The 21,549-nt window shown below is 61.7% G+C and overlaps 1 protein-coding gene across 3 annotated transcripts in view; it reads left to right on the top strand.

Annotated features, from left to right (window-relative positions):
• Positions 1 to 21,064, top strand: part of HIP1 (huntingtin interacting protein 1) — a 42,475-nt gene extending 21,411 nt beyond the window's left edge. For all 3 annotated transcript variants that reach the window (XM_050325965.1, XM_050325967.1, XM_050325966.1), the window contains exons 2-31: positions 6,762 to 6,825; positions 7,439 to 7,581; positions 8,181 to 8,237; positions 8,681 to 8,761; positions 9,500 to 9,576; positions 9,799 to 9,860; positions 10,111 to 10,251; positions 10,625 to 10,682; positions 11,515 to 11,590; positions 12,206 to 12,337; positions 12,880 to 12,977; positions 13,107 to 13,179; positions 13,938 to 14,121; positions 14,211 to 14,299; positions 14,389 to 14,505; positions 14,593 to 14,694; positions 15,386 to 15,580; positions 15,678 to 15,825; positions 15,908 to 15,994; positions 16,105 to 16,212; positions 16,704 to 16,840; positions 16,947 to 17,057; positions 17,153 to 17,211; positions 17,300 to 17,393; positions 17,710 to 17,810; positions 17,925 to 18,030; positions 18,125 to 18,248; positions 18,350 to 18,411; positions 18,924 to 19,035; positions 19,317 to 21,064. In XM_050325965.1, the coding sequence (XP_050181922.1) occupies positions 6,762 to 6,825; positions 7,439 to 7,581; positions 8,181 to 8,237; positions 8,681 to 8,761; positions 9,500 to 9,576; positions 9,799 to 9,860; positions 10,111 to 10,251; positions 10,625 to 10,682; positions 11,515 to 11,590; positions 12,206 to 12,337; positions 12,880 to 12,977; positions 13,107 to 13,179; positions 13,938 to 14,121; positions 14,211 to 14,299; positions 14,389 to 14,505; positions 14,593 to 14,694; positions 15,386 to 15,580; positions 15,678 to 15,825; positions 15,908 to 15,994; positions 16,105 to 16,212; positions 16,704 to 16,840; positions 16,947 to 17,057; positions 17,153 to 17,211; positions 17,300 to 17,393; positions 17,710 to 17,810; positions 17,925 to 18,030; positions 18,125 to 18,248; positions 18,350 to 18,411; positions 18,924 to 19,035; positions 19,317 to 19,327 (3,009 nt within the window). In that variant the 3' untranslated portion in view covers positions 19,328 to 21,064. The remainder of the gene's footprint in view (positions 1 to 6,761; positions 6,826 to 7,438; positions 7,582 to 8,180; positions 8,238 to 8,680; positions 8,762 to 9,499; positions 9,577 to 9,798; positions 9,861 to 10,110; positions 10,252 to 10,624; positions 10,683 to 11,514; positions 11,591 to 12,205; positions 12,338 to 12,879; positions 12,978 to 13,106; positions 13,180 to 13,937; positions 14,122 to 14,210; positions 14,300 to 14,388; positions 14,506 to 14,592; positions 14,695 to 15,385; positions 15,581 to 15,677; positions 15,826 to 15,907; positions 15,995 to 16,104; positions 16,213 to 16,703; positions 16,841 to 16,946; positions 17,058 to 17,152; positions 17,212 to 17,299; positions 17,394 to 17,709; positions 17,811 to 17,924; positions 18,031 to 18,124; positions 18,249 to 18,349; positions 18,412 to 18,923; positions 19,036 to 19,316) is intronic.
• The last annotated feature ends 485 nt before the right edge of the window (positions 21,065 to 21,549 follow it).

Raw genomic sequence — 21,549 nt, 5'->3', positions numbered from 1 at the left:
TCGTCTCCGCGGCGATGCGGCCGGGGAGGGTTCGCTCCCACCCGCCCACCCGTGGAACTCGCCTTCCCCGGCCCTCGGCTCGGCTGGGTTCAGCCGGCGGGCGCCACGAGCACCCGGTGTCCCCGCGAGCACCCGGTGTCCCCACGAGCACCCGGTGTCCCCACGAGCACCCGTGTCCCCGTGCATCCATGTCTCTCTCCCTGCATCCATGCCTCCACGAGCACCCGTGTCCCCACGCATCCGTGTCTCCGTACATCCGTGTCCCCACGCCAAGTGCTGCTGTCACAGCCCTTCCAGCCCCTGGGGCACAGCAGCTCACCCAGGTATAAGGGATGGAAACAAGTTTGGGGTGAAAAGTGGGGTTTTAGGGTCCGTTCCTGCAGGGAGCGTGGTCGTCCCTGCGCTGCTCACCCGGGAAGAGGGATTTGGCTTTTCCCGGTGCTCCAGCGGGTCCCTCAGGTGCAGCGTGGAGCCCACGCGGTCCTGGCCGTTCTTGGCACCATTGCAGGATCCAGATATCCTGGGGGATAACAGAGGAGGGATTCCCCATCCTGCTCCCAGGAGCTGCTGCTCACCCAGAAGCACCGCAAGGAAGAATTTCCACCAACACTACCTTGGCACCGCCCTGCTCCACATGCCGGATTAATTTGGGAGCATCCCGCTAGGGCAGTAGGCACCCCCGTGTTCCTGGAAGGAAGGTGGGTCCTGGATGGCAGCTGATCACAGAAAGGCACACCTGGATATGGGCTCCTTGCATCTGCTCCTTTATTTCCTCCTGTCCCCAAAAATGCCCGAATGTTTGCATCTCTTTGGGAGGCAGAAGACTCCGGTCAGGACCACTGGGAATGTTTCAGGACTGTTTGAAGGTGGTGGAAGACCTTCCTGGACCGCTGACCCTGGAAGACACAGCCACCCTCCCTCCCCAGACAGAAATCACCACTGGTGGAAGAGATTATCCCTGCATAAAATCCCCATTTAAAATTAAAAGCCTGGATATTGGGGCAGCTCGTGGGAAAGGCTCCGGCAGTGGCCGAGCCGGCTGGACACGTGGGGTCAGAGGGAGCAGTGATTAAGTGGGGAGAGCAATGATGTGCATGGTTTTTGTGGGGGGCAGCCATGGAGGCTTGGGGATTCTGGGGATCCTACTGGATTTTTGCCTCTCCTCGAATCCAGCCCCCCTTGATGGACTCTGGTTGTGCTGGGGGGTCAGAAGTGCCCAAATTTTAAGGTATGAGCTTCCCCAACAGTCACTGTGAGGTCTGGCTTCTGTAGCCTCGCTTTTTGCTGGCTGTTCTCCCCAAAATCACTTTCCTCACCATCCTTTTTTTTATCCTCCCAAGTTTATCTGTGTATTGGAAAAATCCACATCCCTTAAACTGGATTTAAAAACCGCATCTCCGAGTAATTAATCTGCAGAATTGTTCATTAATCTGCAAAGTTGTTCATGGCCCTGGAGAAATCCAGTGGTCCAGCACTCCAGGTGCTGGTCCCTCATAGGGTGAGCTCTTGCCTCTGGGGTTGGTGGAGCCAAACCCTTCCTGGGATCAGCCCAGCTTTCCCTCCTGGCACTGGGTGTCTCACTGGAGCCTTCAGGACCCACCATGGATCACTGGGGTGGTTGTCTTCCTTATTTACCTCAACAGTGGAGGAGCAATGGGATCATGTTGTCTCACCCTGCCCCAGCTCTCCTGGTGGTTTGGAATTCAGGATTTTCTCTGGAGGCTCTGGAAGAACCAGCAGCGGGTCAAGTCCTTGCACACACAGCTCATGGGAGCATCACCCTGTGGATCCCAACCTCTGCCACCCTCGGGAGGAGCTGGGAGCTGTGGGCTGTCCAGGCACAATCCAAATGGGCATCCTACAACTTACTTTGGTTTTCCTACCATGATAACGATGAGCTCTCAAGGCAAAGGCTTGGTGGGAGTCAGCAGCTTCCAGCCTCGTGTGTCTCCTTCTGGTTGGAGACCTCTGACCCTCACACCACCCCTCCAATTTCTGGCCCAGGTGTTTTTTTCCCTGGAAGCCCCAGCTGTGCTGGAAGAGCTCCTCCATAACCCTGCTCCGTTGGCATCGCCGAGTGCCGGAGGGGCCGGCAGTGAGTGCACCAAGGATGGCACCAATCTGAAGTCTTTGTCCTGCTGGCCTCGGGAGAGGAGACCTGGAGGAGGCGACACCAGGACAGGTCTCTGCCAAGGGGAGCATCGTGGTGATGCCATTGGACTCCAGTGTGGCTCCCAGAGCCTGTGGCTGCCTTCCTGGTGACGCTGGTTTGGGGTGTTCCACTGTGCAGGCTGTCCCCAAACACCCACTCAAGGCCCCCGTGCTGGTGTCCCTCGGGATTCAGGGCTATCTCTGGATGCCTTGGTCCTCTTCCTGCTGGCATCCGGGGCTGGTGGCATCGGCATCTCCTCCTGGAGAGGGACATCTTGAGCCACCACCACTGGGAGTGACCCCAGCGGATGCAACGAGGTTTTGGGGTCTCTACTGCTGGAAAACATCACTGCTTTGGGGGAAACGGTTGGGTTTGTGGCTCAAGCAATGGGAAATCTGAGACCTGTGTTGTTGTGGGAATTATTTCCCATCTGGAGGGAGCAGGAGACGAGAAGAGCAGCAGCACATTCAGGTGCTCACACAGCCTGGACAAGGAGCAGCTCTGGCATGTACCCAGCCAGGAGAGGAGCACTTGCCTTCCAAATTCATGGGTCCAGCAGTGGATGAAGCCAAACAACCTGGATTAAGTGGTGGGAAGGTGTTTTTCCTGTCCCCTCACTCTCTGCTCACAGGAAACCTTCAGGACTGAGCGGGAAGATTGGGTTGTGCTGAGCATCCTCTTATCTGAGATGTAGAAATATATCCCTGGGTTTTACATCCAGCCAGCCCTGCCTTCCAGCCTTCCTGCCTCCCTTTCCCTCCAGCTGCTGTTGGGCACAAAGCCAGGCTCGTTCCCTGCTCCTGCCGCTGCTGTCAGGCCATGGGTACCTGGCGTGGGGGGAACCACGGCCACCCCAAGTGTCCCCAGGAGCTCTCCCAGCAGGGCTTTGAGCACCCCTGGTGTTATCCAGCTGGCTTTGCTCCAGGATTTTGCCAGAAAAAAACCCTTCCCTGAGCCCCGACAAGGCTGGGATTTGCCGTTGAGCTGTGCTGGTGGTGAGTGATGTTTAAAGAGACGCGGCCTCGGAAGAGCTTCCCTGCACCGTGTGTCCTGCACACCTCCAGGGCCAGAGCCAAGCTTTGCTCTGCTGGGATCTGCATTTTAATTAGGCTCATGGATTTTCCTTTCAGGCTTGCTGTAGTCAGGTCTCCCTGCTCGCTCCCTTCCCCGGAGCCCCTGCGTCTGCAGGGCTGGCGAGCGGTTTTCCAGAGGTATGCTCTGTCCCAGCTCTCCATTTATAGAAAGGAATTAAGGAGAAATGAGGGAGCATTGCTAAGAGGATTTGCACTGCGACTTACTCAGTTTCTCCAAATAATTTGCAGTAGCTCAGGATTCTTTAATCAACACTCATTTCCTTTTTGGAAATGAAAGAAGCGGGAAGGCGTCGTGCTGCTGCTGAGCCAGGCTTGGCTCTTCGCCTCCGAACGGGACATGTTGGAATCAGAGCCTGAGAGCGTAATCTGGGAAGACCTGGCAGGGGGTGAGGGGGTGTGTGACAGAGGGAAGTGTGTCCTGCTCCTTCCAAGCAGTTTTGGGCTCCTCTGTCCCTGTCTGGAGCTGGCAGCCGCACACCCAGACGTGTGACCTGAGCCACAGACGGGGGGTCACCCCACCTGGGGACTGTGGCCTGCTGTGGCCTCTCCTTGTGAGAGGGGCTGGGCTGAGTCTGGGGTTGGGCATTCCCAGGGGGTTACTCCAGATCACCCCAAGGGCCGGCAGTGCTCGTTGCCAGTGGGATTCGGTGCTGAATTCCCATGGGACAAGGCTGTGGTGGCCTATCAAGCCACGGGTAAGAGACCTTCCAGGGGTTTCTGGGAACCATCTGGGTGTTGCAGAGGGAGGAAAAGGCCTTTGGGCAGGTCCTACTGCTCTGGGACAGGTAGTCCCAAACTGCTCCTCTCCCAAATGGCCTGAGCCTTTCCGTGCTCGTGTGGTGGGATTTCCTTGCCCTGCTCAGTGGTGGAAAGCTGACAGTGCTTGTAGCACTCCCAGCCCTTGCAGTGTTCCCGGCACTTGCAGCATTCCCAGCCCTTGCAGCACCCACGGAGCCACTCTCCAGCCTGGCAGAGCCCCGTGCCCAGCCCTGTCCCGGGTCCTGCCCCACTGAGCTCTGTCCCAGCGGGGTGTGGGGATTGCAGCGTCCCCCCTCAAACCTCCCCTTGTGCAACGGCCCCTCCGGCCTCTCCTCCCACTTCCCTCTTGGCCTCTTGCACAAGAGGAAACCCCGGGGTTTCCTGTCCTGACATCGGGGTGGGGTGTGGGACAGCCCCATGTCCTTCATGTCCCCTGCCCTGTTCCCTTTGGGCACCCGTGGGCACAGGGATGGGGGCTGACATCCCTCCATCAGCACAAAACCAGAGCAGGAGCAGAGCTGCCCAGGACATGGCCTGATGGGTCAGAAGGTGCCCTCTTAGGTTAGAAGCTCATAATTCAAATTCCATCAGCTGCAGGAGTGGGATGGTGTTGGGAAGCAGCACCAGGGAGTTGCAGTGAAAGACCCTCTGTGGGAAAGAGGTCAGAGCTCACTGTCCAGGCAGCCCCAGTTCTCCCTCCTTCCTGACCCAGCTTTGCAGCCAAACCACCCTCCCTGACCCTGCTGATCCCTTGGAGGTGACACTTCCAGCCTTGTTCCCTCGCTGCTGCTCCGTGTTCCTCTGCTTTGCTCATGTGGGCACTGCTGGAGCTGCTGGAGAGGAACTTTGGGCATCTCCAAGTGGCTCCCAGGATGGGATTCCTGCCCTGCCCTCCTGGGAATGCAGTGGGGACATGGGGTGTCCACAGCAGCCAGGACAGGAATGTGGGATCCCGCTTTACCCTGGAAAACCTTTCTGCCATCCACACGGACATCGTGTGTGCTCCAGATGGAGTGGGGGGCTTGGGAATGGCTGTTGGGAGGTGGCATCCTGCCCCAGGCTGTTGGGACATGGGCATCCCCCAGGCTGTTGGCATTGTTGGGTTGTGGGCATCTTGCTCCAAGCCTCTGGGACATGGACATCCCTCTCCAGGCAGTGGCTGCTGGCAGAGGCCCCTTCCCCATGGTTTATGTTGGGATTTTTTTTCATGCTGAATTGATTTATGTGGTTTTCCTGACGAGGGGCTGTGGCCTCTGGGATGGGCAGAGCTGCAGAGGTGTCTCCCACCCTTGTCCTCCTGTGCTGGGAACCTGTTGCCTCCATCCAGTCCCTCAGGAAGGGGTGTTTGGTGGGGTCAGGTCTCTCCATTCCCACTTCCTTTCAGCTCTCCTTAAAAAGCTAAGCTGATATCCAGGTTCTGCTCCATGTGCCTGGGATGGGTGCCTTGCAAGTGGCAATACAGGGTCCCCTGGCACCCCAAAAGGAGCCTCCAGCATCTTGCTGGTGACCTCCGTGGTCACCTTCCGTGGTCTTCACTGGTCATGGTCACCAGTAAGTGGTGAGGGTGATGTGCCATAGGGATGGAGCAGCAGCATCCCCACAGCAGAACTGGTTCATACTGGGACAACAGGATGCAGCTTCAGCTAAGGGGGTGCTCATGTCTGGAATGGGGATGCAGGGCTGGGGGTGCAGCTGTGGGTGAGGTCACTTCTGTCTCAGCCCATCGTTGTTCCTGCTCCAGCTGGGACAGGCTTTGGTGGCAGAGGGACTTCCCGGGGATTTGGGCTGTGTCCCACCACATTTGTGGTCCTATGGGCCGCCCTCCCAGCCCTGCTCATCACAGAGTCACCAGGGTCCGTAGGGATGAAGCCGTGTGGGGCCACCTGGGAGAGGGCCAGGAAGCAGAGTCACAGGATTGCAGTGAGGAAGGTGTTGGGATTAATCCCTGTGCTTTAATTGGTTTATGTCAGTAACGAGCTACTTCTGGCAGTGCTGAGCCAGATGGTTCCTTCCCTGGGCAGCGGGATCCTCCCAGAGCAGGTGCCAGGGAAGCCCTTGGGGAGAGGGTGACCCCGAGCCAGCATCACTGTGCCCCCATGTGGGATCAGAAATGGGGTAGGGTTAAAAATCCTACCTGGAAAATGCTTCTAGTGGCTGCCACTGCTTCCCATAGGATAAATGGTGGCTGGTTCTGCCCAGGCTCCTCAGTGTGAGCTCCCTGAAGTCCCCACCACCTACACAGAAAGTCCTGCCTGTGGGTCCAGCTTCTGTGCCTCTAATCCGTGGAGCAGCCAGGACCTTGCCAGGCAGCCCTGGAGGTGGTCCTGCCATCCCACTGCCCCATTCTCAGTGGGCCCTGAATTGTCCTCCCCACTCAGCTCCCCCAAAAGCAGAGTAGGAGCTGCCAGCTGCTGCCTGTGATCCAAGGGCAGGGGAGGGATTCTCCTTCCCCTCCGCCTGTCCCAGTGCTCCGAGGGCAGCAGAGGGTTCTTTGTGGGCACTGCTTTAATTGCATCGTTATTATCCCGAGTAAATGAGTCCTGGCAGCAGCTGAACCCAGCGGATGCCAACCACATCCCAGAAAGGCATCCGGGAAAGGTCGGCATCCAGCTGGCACGAGCAGGGCTGGGGACCTGGATGGGACCCAGGCACTGGCAGGTGCTGGCAGAGCCAGGGGGTCTCGCTGGGTGAGGGGGGACCAGGGGGGAGCCCAAACCCTTCCCATCTCACCCCCCTCCACCGCTTCTCCCTTGCAGACCGTCAGCATCAATAAGGCCATTAACGCACAGGAAGTGGCTGTCAAGGAGAAACACGCCAGGAATATCCTTCCCAAAGCTGGCTGTGGGACAAGGAGCGTGGGAGCGGGGCTGGGGCTGCTCGGGAAAGGGGCAGCAGCAAGAGGGGATGTGGGGAGAGGTGCTGGGGGTGGCTGGATGGGACCTTGAGGGGCTATTGGGGGTGTTTCCAGCATGGCACAGGTTCCCTACTCCTGCTGCCACAGCCTCCAAGTGTCAGGGGTGCTCAGGCTGGTGCTCCTGGCACTGCCATCCCATGGGAGGGCGGGAGGGGAAGGTGCCCACAGCAGATTGGAGTCCTGGGGTGAGGATGCATGAGCACACTTGCCACTAAAAGCAGGTTCCCAGTATCCTGGGCGGGCAGCTGGGAAGGCTTGGTGGGGGTAGAGCCACGTGCCATGGTTTTCCCAGAGTGGTGGCGTGGGGCTGGGGGAGAGGGGACAGCAAGTGCCACCCTCGGGGACAGCAAGTGCCACCCTTGGGGACAGTGTGTGCCTGGGCTGGGCAGCATCAGCTCCCCATGGTGGCCCAGCCCCCCTGGGCTCTGCGGGTGCAGCTGGCCCTGGGTGGCCCTCTCCATCACCAAATGGGAAAAAAAAAATGGGAAACCAGGAAGTGTTTCCTTGACCATCCAGCACCGTGTATCCTGGGCACACACCACGAGAAGGGAGCCCAGACCTTCTGGTCGGTGGTGAACCGGCTGCCCCTGTCCGGCAATGCCGTGCTCTGCTGGAAGTTCTGCCACGTCTTCCACAAGCTCCTCCGGGATGGACATTCCAACGTGAGTGCCCAAAGCTCAGCTCGGTCACTGCCCTGGGGCCAAATCCTTTCTGCTGTGGGGCTGCACAGGGCTGTGGGAGATGCTGGAGGGTGAGTGCTCTCCTGGGAGCCAGTCCTTGGTGGGGACCAGTGCAGGAGCCCTCCTGGTAGGTCAGTGCCCTCCTGGGGAATCAGTCCTGAGAGGACATCAGTGCCAGAGCTCTTCTGGAGGGTCAGTACCTTCCTGGGGGCCAGTCCCATGTGGGGACCAGTGCCAGAGCCCTCAGAGAGGACTGGTGCCCTCCTGGGGGTCAGTCCTGCGTGGGGACTGGTGCCAGAGCCTTGCTAGTTCTGCCCTGCCCACAAACCCCTGTGCTCCAAACCCCGGTGCCGATGGCAGCGCTGATGCCAGGAGGAAACCGCTCAGTGCAGGAGCCACCAGTGAGGATCCTTCTGCTCCACGTGTGGATGGGGAAACTGGGGCACCCAGGGCTGCCAGTGGTGACACCACCAGCAGGACAGAGGGTTGAGAACGCACCAAGACCTCCCATTCCTCACCCCAATTGCCAGCTCCAAGTTTCCCGGTGCTCTGCCTGCTGATTGTCACCGTCCTTCCTCCAGGTCCTGAAAGACTCGGTGAGATACAAGAATGAGCTGAGTGACATGAGCAGGATGTGGGTGAGTGGCCACCATGGTGGGGACACCCCAGGGGTCCCTTGGCCAGACTGGGGGGGTTGTGGGCTTGGGGGATGCTCTCTCCCAGGAGGATCCAGGGGCTCAGCACAGCTGTGGCTGATCCAGGGCTGCCATCACCTCTGTGGGCTGGGTTTACCTCTCACACTCCTGTCCCCTCCCACCAAAATCAAAGGCCTCCTTCCCATTTTAGGGTAAAACCCAGCTTTGATAGTCAAAATCCACCTTGAAACGTGCAGAGAAGGTGATGAAGAGGTCCTGACCCAAAGCCTTTCAGTAAAGCCAATCTGCATCCAGGGGCTGGGTGCCAGCGAGGAGTGGTTTTGGCTGTGGTTTCGGGGAAGTGAGGGAGGGGTCACTCATTCTGCAGGGAGAAAAGGCTTTTCTGCAGCCTGCCCTGGATCTCAACAGCTTTTTGGGGTCTCCAGGGCCACCTGAGCGAGGGCTACGGGCAGCTCTGCAGCATCTACCTCAAACTGCTGAGAACCAAGATGGAATTTCACACCAAGGTGAGTCCCCTGACCCCAAGGCTGCAGCAAGGGGGGACAGGGCAGGGGCAGGCAGAGCCTTTCCAGTGCTGTCACCCCCTTGGGTCCTCCCCTCTGTCATGATCATCCTGCTGACTCAATGGAACATTCCTCAAGCTGCCAGTGGCCATCAAAATTGGGTCAAAAATAGCCCAAGGACCAGTGTTTTGGGAGTGGCAGGATTCGTGGTGGCCCAGGGCTCCTTGGGGACACTTGGGAGTTGAGGGGCTACAAGAAGCATTAAAAGACCCTCAGCTTTGGGGTGCATGTCCCCTCCCAGCTATCCTAGATTGGCAGAGGAGGAAGAGCTCTGCTGCAAAGAGGTGTTCTCTGTGCCCATCACCCCGATTTGGTTTGGAGGTGTGATGTGACCTTCTCCAAAATGCCAGGGCAGCACGAGGAGACTTTGCCCCCTGGGGCAGATATTGGCTCCATCCCCTCCCAGCTTGCAGCTCCTCCCTGCTCAGCAGGTTTCTCAGCCCAGGGAGAATCAACTTTTCCTGCTGGGGGGAACACAGGCACCATGGATTAGGGATGCTGTGGTCACCCAGGCTTTGGAGACCTTGTGTTACCCCCCCTTCCACCCCCACATCACCCCCCTGGCACATCCAAGAGCTGACTTTGCACCGAGCCCACAGGATCACAGCCATGGTGCTCCCAGAGCTTTGTCCAGAGCAGGAGATCCTCTGGAACCCTTTCCCAGCTCCTGTTTCCCCACAGAATCCCCGCTTCCCTGGCAATCTGCAGATGTCTGACCGGCAGCTGGACGAGGCCGGGGAGAACGACGTCAACAACTTGTGAGTGCAGGGCAGGGGGAGATGAGGGAGGGGTGAGTGCAGCCACCAGGGCACCACCCAGCAGGGATGGGACCTTCCAGCTGCCCCAGCAGAGCCCTGGGAAAGGCTGGTGCATCCACACCAGAGCACCCCTCATCCTGCCAGGGTGGGACCTGGCACAGGGTGAGGCCCGTGGGTGGCCGTGGGGACAGTCCCCCACAACCCCTTATCCTTGTTTCCCAGCTTTCAGCTGACAGTGGAGATGTTTGACTACTTGGAGTGTGAGCTGAACCTCTTCCAGACAGGTAAGCCCCTGTGCTACCCTGGCAGAGGGTGAGATGAGGGGTCTGTGGGGGTCCAGAGTGGGAATTTCCCCTCCTGCTGAGCTTACAGAAGGCTGTGGGGCCACAGGCTGGATCCCCAAGGGCCAGCAGGTATCTTGCTCCAGCTGAAGGTCTCTTGCTGTGGGTGACATTTGTGGATCTGGCAGACACTGTGGCACCCACCAGTGCTGCTGGTGCTCCCAGATCCGATCCCGTGCTCCCCCCACAACAGTGTTCAGCTCCCTGGACATGTCGCGCTCGGTGTCGGTGACGGCGGCGGGGCAGTGCCGCCTGGCCCCGCTCATCCAGGTCATCCTGGACTGCAGCCACCTCTACGACTACACCGTCAAGCTGCTCTTCAAGCTCCACTCGTGTGAGTGTCCCCAGCGCCACCACCTTGGGCGGGGCGGGACGTGGAGGGAGACACTGGGGGTCACCTCCCTGCTCGGGCTGGGCTGTTCACTCCCATCCCCTTCCCAGCCTCTTTGAGGGGGGTGAAAGGAGTCACCAGGACGAGGAGGTGCAAAACCCACATCCCTCAGGACCTGGAATTGTGGTGGCAGCTGCCTGACCTCCAGCCTTTCCCCTTCCCTGGGGTGTGATCCCCTCCTGCAGCAGGAGCATTCGGGCCCCCAGAGGAGGGTGGCCATCTCTGGGGAAGCCCCACCCCCGTGTGGCTGTGCTGATAGGTTGTCCCCTGATCCATGAAGACACCCAGTGATGTTTCTGCTTGCTGCTTCTTCCAGGTCTGCCGGCGGATACGCTGCAGGGCCACCGGGATCGCTTCCTGGAGCAGTTCCGAAAGTAAGTGCCCAGACCTGGAGTGCTGGTGCTCTGGGGGTGCTCCCAGGGCAGTGAGATTGAAAAACAGTGAGCAGGGATGTGCTGTGGCCTCTGGTATGTGATTATTCGGGGCAGCCAAAACAAAAACTGGCCACTGAGAACAGGGGGAGGATGTCACGGTACCGAGGGAGAGCTTAACTCAAAGCCAAGGTCACACGCTGCAAACAGCAGATATCAGGGCTGGCTGTGGGCTCTGACCCCCCAGGGACTGACCTTGGGATGGTTATCAACAGCACTGAGATCCCAGCTGGGGTGCTGAGGTGGTTGGGAGGGATGGCAGCCAGAACTGGTGTGGTTGGGCACTGCTGCTCCTCCCCGAAACTGGAAATCCTGGAGGGAAGTGCCCTGCTCCTGGGGGAGATGCTCCTGTGGGAACTGGAGGTGATGGTGCAGATGTTGGCTCCAGGGCAGGAAGCCCCACAGCTGCTCATGGGGGATTTGGGTGGGAAGGGAGTGGTTTGAGTTGGAAGCAACCTTTGAAGATCATCCAGTCCAACCCCCTGCCATGGGCAAGGACACCTTCCACTAGAACAGGTTGCTCAAGTTCCAGGTCCTTCTCCCTGCCCACCAGGCCCTGGGTTCATGGGATAAACCCTCCAGCAGTCAGTTTTTTTCCAAGAGTAGGAGGCTGGCAAGTGGGGTCTTCCCAAGACCTGCCCTGGGCTTGGTGGCAGCACACACCACTGTCCCCTCCAGCCAGGTGACACCTCCTGGAGCCAGGCAAGGGGTTGGAGCTACCCACGTTGTCCAGACTGGACAAGAGCCATCCCTCACCATTCCCTGTCCCTTCCAGGCTCAAGGACCTCTTCTACCGCTCCAGCAACCTGCAGTACTTCAAGCGGCTGATTCAGATCCCACAGCTGCCAGAGGTGAGACCCCATGGTCCCCAGTCCCCACACTCCCTGTCCCCATGGCCAGGGGCAGCTCTGGGGTAGGGCCCCAAAAATGCTACCTGCCACCTTACCTGGCTTCCTGGGGCTGGTAGCAGCATGGGGCTCTTGGGCCTTGAGGACCATCCTTGCATCCCTCTCTGGGTGGCATCCTGTGGGATGGAGTTTTCCTCTGACCAGGGGCTGGGATCCTTTCTCTCACCAACCCACAGCCCTTGCTAAGAACTATCCCCATGGGTCCTGGCTCCATCCCTGCGGGCCCTGGCTCCAACCACATGGGTCCTGACTTCATCCCTGTGGGTTCTAGTTCCATCCTGTGGGTCCTGGCTCCATTCCTGTGGGTTCTGGTTTCATCCTACAAGTCCTGGCTCTATCCCTGTGGGTCCTGATTCCATCCCTGTGGGTCTTGGTTCCATCCCCGTGGCTCCTGGCTCCATTCCTGTGGGTCCTGGCTCCATTCCTGTGGGTCCTGGCTCCTTTTCCATGGATCAAGGCCTGGCCAGCTCAGCTCTAGGGCAGGATTTCACCCAGCCATGCCCTCAGCCCTGCAGCAGTGCCAGCCCTTCCCCTCACCCTGCTCCCGTCCCTCCCCAGAACCCCCCCAACTTCCTGCGAGCCTCGGCGCTGTCAGAGCACATCAGCCCCGTGGTGGTGATCCCTGCTGAGGCCTCCTCCCCTGACAGCGAGCCCATCACAGACCTGGTGGAGATGGACACGGCCTCGCAGGTGAGGGTGGCAGGGGCCCTCCAGCTCTGAGCTTCTCCAAATCCACACCGTGGAGGGGGCTGAGACAGCAGGGATGGCCTTGGGAAGTGACTGTCACTGCAGGGGAAATGAGTGGGTGCTGGATGTCCCAGCTGGGTGCTGGATGTCCTGTCTGGGTGCTGCACCCTAACCCTAACCCTGGATTCGTCTCCCAGTGCTGCTCAGTGGTGTGGTGCCCTCCAGTGATGGGCGAGGAGAGGTTTGATTTCGAGCACTGCCATGGAGACCTTCAGGTCTTCACCCTCCTCTCCACCAAGGGTTGTCCCCTGGCACTGAGTGAGGAGGGGAAGGAACATGTCTTTGGGGAGCTTCTCCCCTTGGGAGTTGGGTAGGGATGAACCAGAGATGCCCTGTGTCAATTCAACACATCCCGTGGGGGATCCAGTCTCAGTGTCCAGGCAGCTCATGGGCTGGTTTGGCAGGGACACTGGGGACATGGAGGGGGGATGAGGGTTCCCAGGCAGTGGTGGGATCACTCCAGGTCTGTCCTGCTCTTCCCCCAGAGCCTGTTTGACAACAAGTTTGACGACATCTTCGGCAGCGCCTTCAGCTGCGACCCCTTCAACTTCAACAGCCAGAACGGGATGAACAAGGATGAAAAGTGAGCAGGACAGGATCATACCGGGACCTCCGTGCCTGGAACGGCCCCACAGCCGTGGTGGCACAGGGGACACCTCCCCTCCCAGGACGTGTCCCCGTGGCACTGAGGGTCTGTGTCTCCCCTTCCCAGGGACCGGTTAATCGAGCAGCTCTACGGGGAGATCACAGCCCTGAAGGAGGAGCTGGAGAACTTCAAGGCCGAGGTTGGTGACAACCAGGCGGGCAGGATGAGACCCGGGGGGCTCACACTGGGAACGTGGGGTGGTGGCTCTACCCCTGGATGGGCAAGATGGTGACCCCATCTCTGCCCTGCCCCGACCCCAATGGCTTCTGCATCCCTGCCCATCCTGGGGGTCTCCAGGATGCATCTGGGGGTCTGTGGGATGGTACCTATGGTGAGGGCTGCTGGCTGGTACTGGTAGGCACTGGATGGTACTAGTGGGCATTGGGCAGTACTGGTTGGCATTGGGCAGTACTGGTAGGCATCAGATCGTACTGGTGAGTATAGGATAGAACTGATGGGTGTTGGATGGTACTGGTGGGCACTGGGCAGTACTGGTGGGGGTTGGATAGTACTGGTGAGTATAGGATAGAACTGATGGGTGTTGGATGGTACTGGTGGGTGTTGGATAGTACTGGTGGGCACTGGGCAGTACTGGTGGGTGTTGGATGGTACTGGTGGGCACTGGGCAGTACTGGTGGGTGTTGGATGGTACTGGTGGGCACTGGACAGTAGTGGTGGGTGTTGGATGGTACTGGTGGGCATTGGGCAGTACTGGTGGGTGTTGGATGGTACTGGTGGGCATCAGATTGTACTGGTGGGTATTGGATGGTACTGGTGGGCACTGGGCAGTACTGGTGGGTGTTGGATGGTGCTGGTGGGCATTGGGCAGTACCAGTGTGTATTGGATGGTCCTGGCGAGCCCTGAACAGCTCCATCAGCCCCCGGCCATGCCCACAGAGCACACGGGGCACGGTGCAGCTGCGGGGCCGTGCCAGCGAGCTGGAGGCTGAGCTGGCCGAGCAGCAGCACCTGAAGCAGCAGGCGCAGGACGAGAGCGAGTTCCTGCGCGCGGAGCTGGAGGAGCTCAAGAAGCAGCGGGAGGACACCGAGAAGGCTCAGCGGAGCCTGACGGAGATCGAGAGTGAGCAGGGGGAGCTGGGACCAGCCTGGGGTGGGGGTGAGCCCCTGGGGGGGGTCCTGAGGGCTCACCTCGGTGACCCCGCGTGGCAGGACGGGCGCAGGCCAACGAGCAGCGCTACAGCAAACTGAAGGAGAAGTACAGCGAGCTGGTGCAGAACCACGCCGACCTGCTGCGCAAGGTGGGCTCCCCAAAAGCCCCCCTGGCACCCCCTGTGCCAGCTGTGCCCCCTGGCACGAGGGGACGCTGAACTCGCTCTGCCACTGCCAGAACGCGGAGGTGACCAAGCAGGTGACGGTGGCCAGGCAGGCCCAGGGGGATGTGGAGCGGGAGAAGAAGGAGCTGGAGGACTCCTTCCAGAGGGTGAGCGAGCAGGCACAGAGGAAGGTGAGTGTGGATGGGGGGGGCACAGCAGGGATGAGCAGGGGCTCCCCCGTGGAGCACTGGCGCTGCCAACCTCTCCCCTTGGCTCAGTCTCAGGAGCAGGCGGAGGTGCTGGAGACACTGAAGCGGGAGCTGGCAGCCAGCAGGCAGGAGCTGCAGGTGCTCCAGGGCACGCTGGAGTCCAGCACACAGGTGAGAGCGTGGGGGGGGGTCCCTGCAGCCCCTCACACAGCCCTGGGGTGGGCAGCCAGGCCTTACCCATCTGAGACGTGATACCCACCACTGGCCTGAGAACCCTGTCCTCTTCCTCCCCACGTGTGGGTGGGTTGGATGGTCACACCACGGGCTTTCATGCTCCTGGGTGCAGGAGCGTGTGGAGCAGTGGGCTCCAGCAGCAGGGATCATGGAATAAAACCCCTGGAAGGACTCTGCCCATTGTAAACCCAGGCAGCAGTGTGCCATCACACTGCAAGACGTGCCAGAGAGTATCCCATGCCTGTGGAAATGTGGAGCATAGCAGGGGTGTCTGGGCTCTTTGGAGGAGGGAGAAGCTGGCAGGAAAATGCAGTTATCCATCCTCAGGGTGGGCAGACACTGCAGCAGGACAGGGATGGGGCAGAGCTCCAAGGCCACAGCGACACCCCATATCCATTCCTCCATCAGGATGGTGACAGTCATGGTAAAAGTGAATTTTCACTGGTTAAAAGGGAGAGGGCTCCCCAGGAGCCTCAGTTGTCAGCAGGTGAGGTCATCACTGCCAGGTGGTGATGCAGGGCTGCACCTGCAAGGAGTGGGGGTGGCCCGAGCCTGGACCAGGAACCAGTCCCCAAACTGGAGGGTTCACCCTCGGCACAGCCCCGACCACCACTTCATGCCCACCCAGGCGGGAGCGGAACAGAACTCCCGGATCAGCAGCCTGGAGCAGGAGCGGGACAGGCTGAGCCAGGCAGCGGAGCAGCACGGGCAGGACATGGCAGCGCTGCGGGCGGAGCTGCAGCAGCTGCGGGACACGCTCAGCAGGGAGCAGGAGAGCAGCAGGACCGAGCTGGAGTCGCTGCAGACCCAGCTGAGAGACAAGGTACCCGGGGGCATCCCCGTCCCGGGGGTTCAGCAGGGCTGGGTGAGGGGACGCCAGTGGCACAGCAGGGCCCCCGACACCCGTGTGGGGTTGGCAGGAGGGCGCAGAGCAGGCGCTGCAGCGGCGCCTGGCCGAGGAGCAGCGATCCCTGCTGCGGGGCACCGCGCACGAGGCCGAGCGGATGGTGCAGGACGCCCTGGCCCGCATGGAGGATCCCGCCCACATCGGCTGCACCGGCTCGGCGGGTGAGGCTCCCAAACCGGGCGTTATCCCGGCCTGCCCGCTCCCCGCTGGCCCGGCTGAGCCCTGCCCGCTGTCTGCCTGCAGATTGCCTCCTGTCCCGCACGCTGGCAGCCTCCGAGTGCGTGGAGCGGCTGCGGGATGCGCACGGCAAGTACCTGTCGGATGGCACAGGTGAGAACGGGCAGCCCCGGTCAGAGCGGGGCACTGGGGCAGCCCTGGCACGCAGAGCCGGGTGGGCAGCGTGGCGGGGGCTGAGGTGTGTGCCCCCTGTCCCGCCGCAGCCGTGGGCTCCCTGCTGCCCTGCCTGGCCCTCTTCGCCCACCTGGTCAGCGACACCCTCCTGCAGGGCAGCGCCACCTCCCACGTGGCCCCCGTGGAGCCCGCTGACCGTGAGTGCTGCCCCTCGGGCAGGGCGTGGGGTGGGCGGATGCCAGGGGTGGGCCAGGGGCCAAGGTGGGCAGGGGATCAGGGTGGGCAGAGGATTTAGTGGGCAGAGGATTTGGTGAGCTGAAGATTTGGTGGGCAGAATGTTGGGATGGGCAGGGGCTGGGTAGAATTCTGGGGCAGGTAGGGGCCAAGGTGGGCAGGGGCTAGGGTGGTCAAGGGTCATTGCGGGCAGGGAACAGGGTGGGCAGGATGCTGGAGTGGGCAGGGATTGGAACAGGCAGGAGTTGGGGGTGGGCCAGGACCAGGGTGGGCAGAGGTCATGGCATGCAGGGGACTGGGTGGGCAGGATGCTGGGGTGGGAAGGTGCCAGGAGAGCAGGTGGGCAGGATGCTGGGACAAGTAGGATCCTGGAGTGGGCAAGGACCAGGATGGGCAGGATGCCAGGGCAGGCAGGGACCTGTCACCTCCATCCCCCCCTGCACGGCCCACACAGGTCTGCTGGAGCTGTGCAGGCAGTGTGGCAGCGAGGCCCTGAGCTACCTCAGTGCCCTGCAAGACCCAGGGACAGTGGCAGGCGCCGACTGCAGCCCAGTGACAGCCTGCCTGGGCCGGATCAGCACCATCGCAGAGGTGGGTGCCCCCGGAGGGCTGGTGGGACTGGGTCAGGCTGTGGTTGGCACCTCCCAAGGGGCTGGGCCACCCCTGGATGTTCCCTCTCATCCCATCCCATCCCCAGGAGCTGCGTCCCAGAGGGCTGGACGTCAAGCAGGAGGAGCTGGGGGACCTGGTGGACAAGGAGATGGCAGCGACAGCCGCGGCCATCGAGACGGCATCAGCCCGCATTGAGGTGAGGGGCACCCTGTGCCCTGGGGTAACCATGGGCACCCTGCCGGGCCTGCCACCGGGCACAGGGCTCAGCACAGCCTCTCCCCCGCCTACCAGGAGATGCTGAGCAAGGCACGGGCTGGTGACACTGGGGTCAAACTGGAAGTGAACGAGAGGTGAGTGTCGGTCAGGGAACTGGAGATGGGAGGATGGGACTGGTGCCACGGGCACCCCACAGAGGGCTCAGAGGGGTTTGTCTCACAGGATCCTGGGCTCCTGCACGGGCCTCATGCAGGCCATCCACATCCTGGTCCTGGCCTCCAAGGACCTCCAGAGAGAGATCGTGGAGAGTGGACGGGTGAGCTGGTACAGGGGTGCAGTTCAGAGGCACTTGGCCAGCCAGGGGCCACCACACGTTTGCTGGAAAATGCTGCTCCAACCCTTGGCCCATTGGAGCTTCCCCACCAGCTGCCAGGAGCTCCTGCCCCAGCCCCAGGGTCTCACCCTGGCTCTGATTCCCAGGATGTCACAGAGATCCTTGATCCCTTCCCACGCAGCCCCCCGTGCTGGGTGTCTCCCCAGCGCCCACACACATCCGAAATGACACCCCAACCTCCTGCTTTCTGCCAAGACTGGGGGTCCCCTGTCCCCAGCAGTGCCTTTCCCCACTGCAGGGAGCAGCATCCCCCAAGGAGTTCTACGCCAAGAATTCCCGCTGGACCGAGGGTCTCATCTCCGCCTCCAAGGCCGTGGGCTGGGGTGCCACTGTCATGGTGTAAGTACCACTGTCACCAGAGCACAGAGAGGATGGCAGAGTCCTGCTGTCCCCACAGGGAGGGGACACAGGGGTGGCAGGACGATGCTCCAGCCCCTCTCTGCCCTCCCGCAGTGACGCTGCCGACCTGGTGGTGCAAGGCAAGGGGACATTCGAGGAGCTGATGGTCTGTTCCCGGGAGATCGCGGCCAGCACCGCCCAGCTGGTGGCAGCCTCCAAGGTAGGAGGTTTGGGGTGACCCTGGGGCACCCCGTGGTCACCCCAAATCGTGGGGCTGGTGGGGTGTGAGTGACCCCCCCTGGCTGTCCCGGCAGGTGAAGGCAGACAAGGACAGTGCCAACCTCTGCAAGCTCCAGCAGGCCTCCCGGGGGGTCAACCAGGCCACGGCCAGCGTGGTGGCCTCCACCAAGGCTGGGAGGTCACAGGTGGAGGAGAAAGGTAAGCGTGGGGCTGCAGGGATTGTAGAGTCATGAAACCACTTAGAGGGGTCCAAGCAGGGAGCAGAGCTTGAGGGGTGCTGGTGGTGTCCTTCTCCACAGACAGCATGGACTTCTCCAGCATGACACTCACCCAGATCAAGCGTCAGGAGATGGACTCGCAGGTAGGATGTTCCCACATTTGGGAAACACCCACTGATGTCTCACTTGGGCTGCCCAGGCTGGGGGAGAGGTGGGGGGGGGCACCAAGATGGAGGGGGTCACCCTGCCCAGCTGCCCCCCAGGCAGCACTAGCATGGGGGAAGCCCAAGGTGTGAAGGCCACAGGTGGGTGTGCCCAGGAGCCACATGCAGTTGGCCCTCAATCCCTCCCCAACACTGATCCATCGTGGCACAGCAGCCCATGACCTCCCATGCCCCTGTATGCCACCCACAGCACCCACCTCTGCCTGGCACGGGGCAGCCCCGGGGAATTCTCCTTCCCAGGGTGCCCACATGGGTCATTCTGCCTTCACCTGCCTGCACAGGCGTCTGCTTTGTCATCAGATCACCCATGGGACGTACCTTGCTGGTCTTTGGGCTCGATATTGGGGGGCATAACGGGTGTGAAAGGGGGGTGCTCGGCCCAGCCCCGTGCCAGGGCTCTGGGTGGGCACATCCTGGGTGGTGTCCCCCAGGTGCGGGTGCTGGAGCTGGAGAATCAGCTGCAGAAGGAGCGGCAGAAGCTGGGGGAGCTGCGCAAGAAGCACTACGAGCTGGCCGGAGTGGCCGAGGGCTGGGAGGAGGATGGTGAGTGCTGCCAGTCCTGTTCCAGCTGGGAAACTGCTCTGGGAAGGAGAGGGGGGCAGGATGGAGAAGCCCTGCCTGCTGTCTTGGAAGTGGGCAGGCGTTGGTTTCACCCCAGCTGGCACAAACCTGGGGGTAGTTGGCACGCACATGAAAATCCCTGGAGACTCCAACCTGTGGGATCCACATCAGCCCTAGGCAGGGGGCTTGGGTGCTGCTGGTCCCAGAGGGGTGGGACAGTGGGATGCTGGGGGGGCACTCCTGACCCTCTCTTCCCTCTCCAGCTGCAGAGTAGCCCCAGCAGCAGCAGCAGCCCACGGGGGACACCTGGGGCCTCGCAGGGGACACCCCTGGGACCCCACTCGATGCAGCCTTTTGGGAAGATCCCCAAGGATCCGGTGCAGAAGCCCCCCTGAAGCACACGCCCCCCTCATCCCCCAGGAGCCGCCTCCGGAGCCCCGGGAGCTGCCCCGGGACGGGGGGCTCTGCAAAGTGCACGTGTATTTATTAGAGCTGCTGGGGGGTGGGGGTGGGAGGGTGTCTCCGGGGGAGGTCTTTAACCCTTTAGTTTTGTTTTTGCACAGATTCTGGGAACTCTTAGAGCCGGCTCTGGCTGAGCGAGAGCACTCGGGCTTCTTTCGCCTCTCGCTGCTTTTCCAGCCTTAACCCAGCCCGTGGCTCGGTGTGACCGTCCCCCCGCCCCGGGGATCAGCCTGCTGAGGGCCCCGGGGGTGCCAGCGGGCGGGGGGCAGCTTTTGGAGTGCTGCTGGGCTTGGTGCTAGGTGTGCTCCCCCTCGGCAGGGGCACCGAGTGCCTTTGGCCGCTGCAGGGTGGGGGGGTGGCATTCCCATGGGATACCCTGGCTGGTGACACCGGAGTGCCGGGAGAGGGGCAGGCAGCGGGAGGGACGCTGCCGTGAGCTCCTGCCCCACATCCCAGGTTCCCAAAACGCCCCCCCCAGTGCCCCCCCTGAGCTGGGCTGCCCTGCCCTGACAGATCACTGTGTTCATGCCAGCAATAAACCCTCCGCAAGGTGCTGGGCACGGGCTTGGGCCACCACGGTGCCACCGCACAAGCCACCAGCTCCTGGGGATGCGGGGTGGCTCCAGGGCAGCACAGAGGGTTTGGGGGGGCAGCCAGGGTGCCCCAAAAACAGAGCACCGCAAAGCCAGAGCAAAGCATCTCCCTGTCCCCGCTCGCTTTGGTGCCACCCCGGTGTCACCACCACCCTCTTGGGTGCAGGGGGGACTGGTGCCAGCATGGCCGTGGGCAAAGATGGGCACTAGCCAGGGAACCTTTGTGCCTTGAGCAGGGGGCTCGGAGGGCAGGGGGCCGTTGCCACCTCCAGGCCCCCGAGATGTCCCCGTCCCCTGCGGTCCTGCTGGTGCTCCTGCTGGGGCCAGAGCGTCCCTCCCCTGCTGGGGGCAGGATTTGGCCTTTCTCCCTTTGGGAAGCAGCTGGGCTGTCCCCGCGTGCTTTCCCAGTGACATCCCTCAGTCCCCAGGGCAGTGGGACCTGCCACCACCGCCGCGGCCTCGGAGCTGCCACCGCCCAGCGCAGCCGTCCAGCGAGCAGGGACCCGCTGTCCCCGCGTCCCCAGCCAGCCCTGCTGCCACCCCCAGCCTGCTGGGGGGACCTGGGGCTCCCCACGGGGGTCCCGCTGCCTCCCCATCCCACCCCGCGCTGGCTCCCCTCGGATGCAATACCAACCATCCCGTTCCTGCCGGACACGGGGAGCCCCAACACCCTCCCTGCTTTTTTGGGGGTCTCGCCTGCATCCCCAACTACCTCAGGCCTCGGGGCCGGGGAGCGGCGCGGGGGGCAGCGGGGGCGTGGGGACAGCGACACCGCCCTCGGCCGAATCCATTGTCCCTTTCGTATCGCGGGCGGGGGTCCCCGCGGTGTCGCCGGTGCGGGTGACGGGGGCAGCGGCTGCCCCGCCGGTGCAGGGCGGGTTGGTTTGGGTTTTCATTGTACGATAACAATGACCCGTCGCGTGTTTGGGATTTTTCAATAAAGCCTTCAGCCCAGCCCTGCGGCTCCTCCTGGGGGGCAGATGCTGCAGTGGGGGGGCCGTGCGGACCACCCTGTGCTGCGGGGTCACCCCGGCAGGACCGTGGCAAGAGGGTCCTGCTGCTGGGTGGCCCATGGACAGGGATCTCGGGGAACGTCCCTCCTAAGCATATTTAGCCCGCCCTGGGCACACCCAGTGTCCCCCAACCCTGCCAGGGCCACGTGGAGCTGGGGTGACACCACGGGGTGTCCCCACGGCTGTGTTCTGCATGATCCCTGCCACTGTCCCTGCCACTGTCCCTTCCTGCACAGTCTCTGCCATTGTCCCTGTCGTTGTCTCAGCCTGCCATGGCCCCTGCCACGATTCCTCTCAGCCCTGGTCCCTGCTGGCTGGCAGCAGGGCAGGATATCCCCTGGCACAGCCATGTCCCCTGGGGACCGCCCCGGTACACCCAGCCAGAGTGACGCTCCCGCAGTCCCCTGCACCGCGTGGGTGACTGTCCC

The sequence above is a fragment of the Myiozetetes cayanensis genome, unplaced genomic scaffold, assembly GCF_022539395.1.
Source record: "Myiozetetes cayanensis isolate MyiCay16 unplaced genomic scaffold, myiCay2020 scf30, whole genome shotgun sequence".
In the NCBI taxonomy this organism is placed as follows: Eukaryota; Metazoa; Chordata; class Aves; order Passeriformes; family Tyrannidae; genus Myiozetetes; species Myiozetetes cayanensis.
The sequence above is the reverse complement of the archived record's forward strand: the minus strand, read 5'-3'. Positions and strand labels throughout refer to the sequence as shown.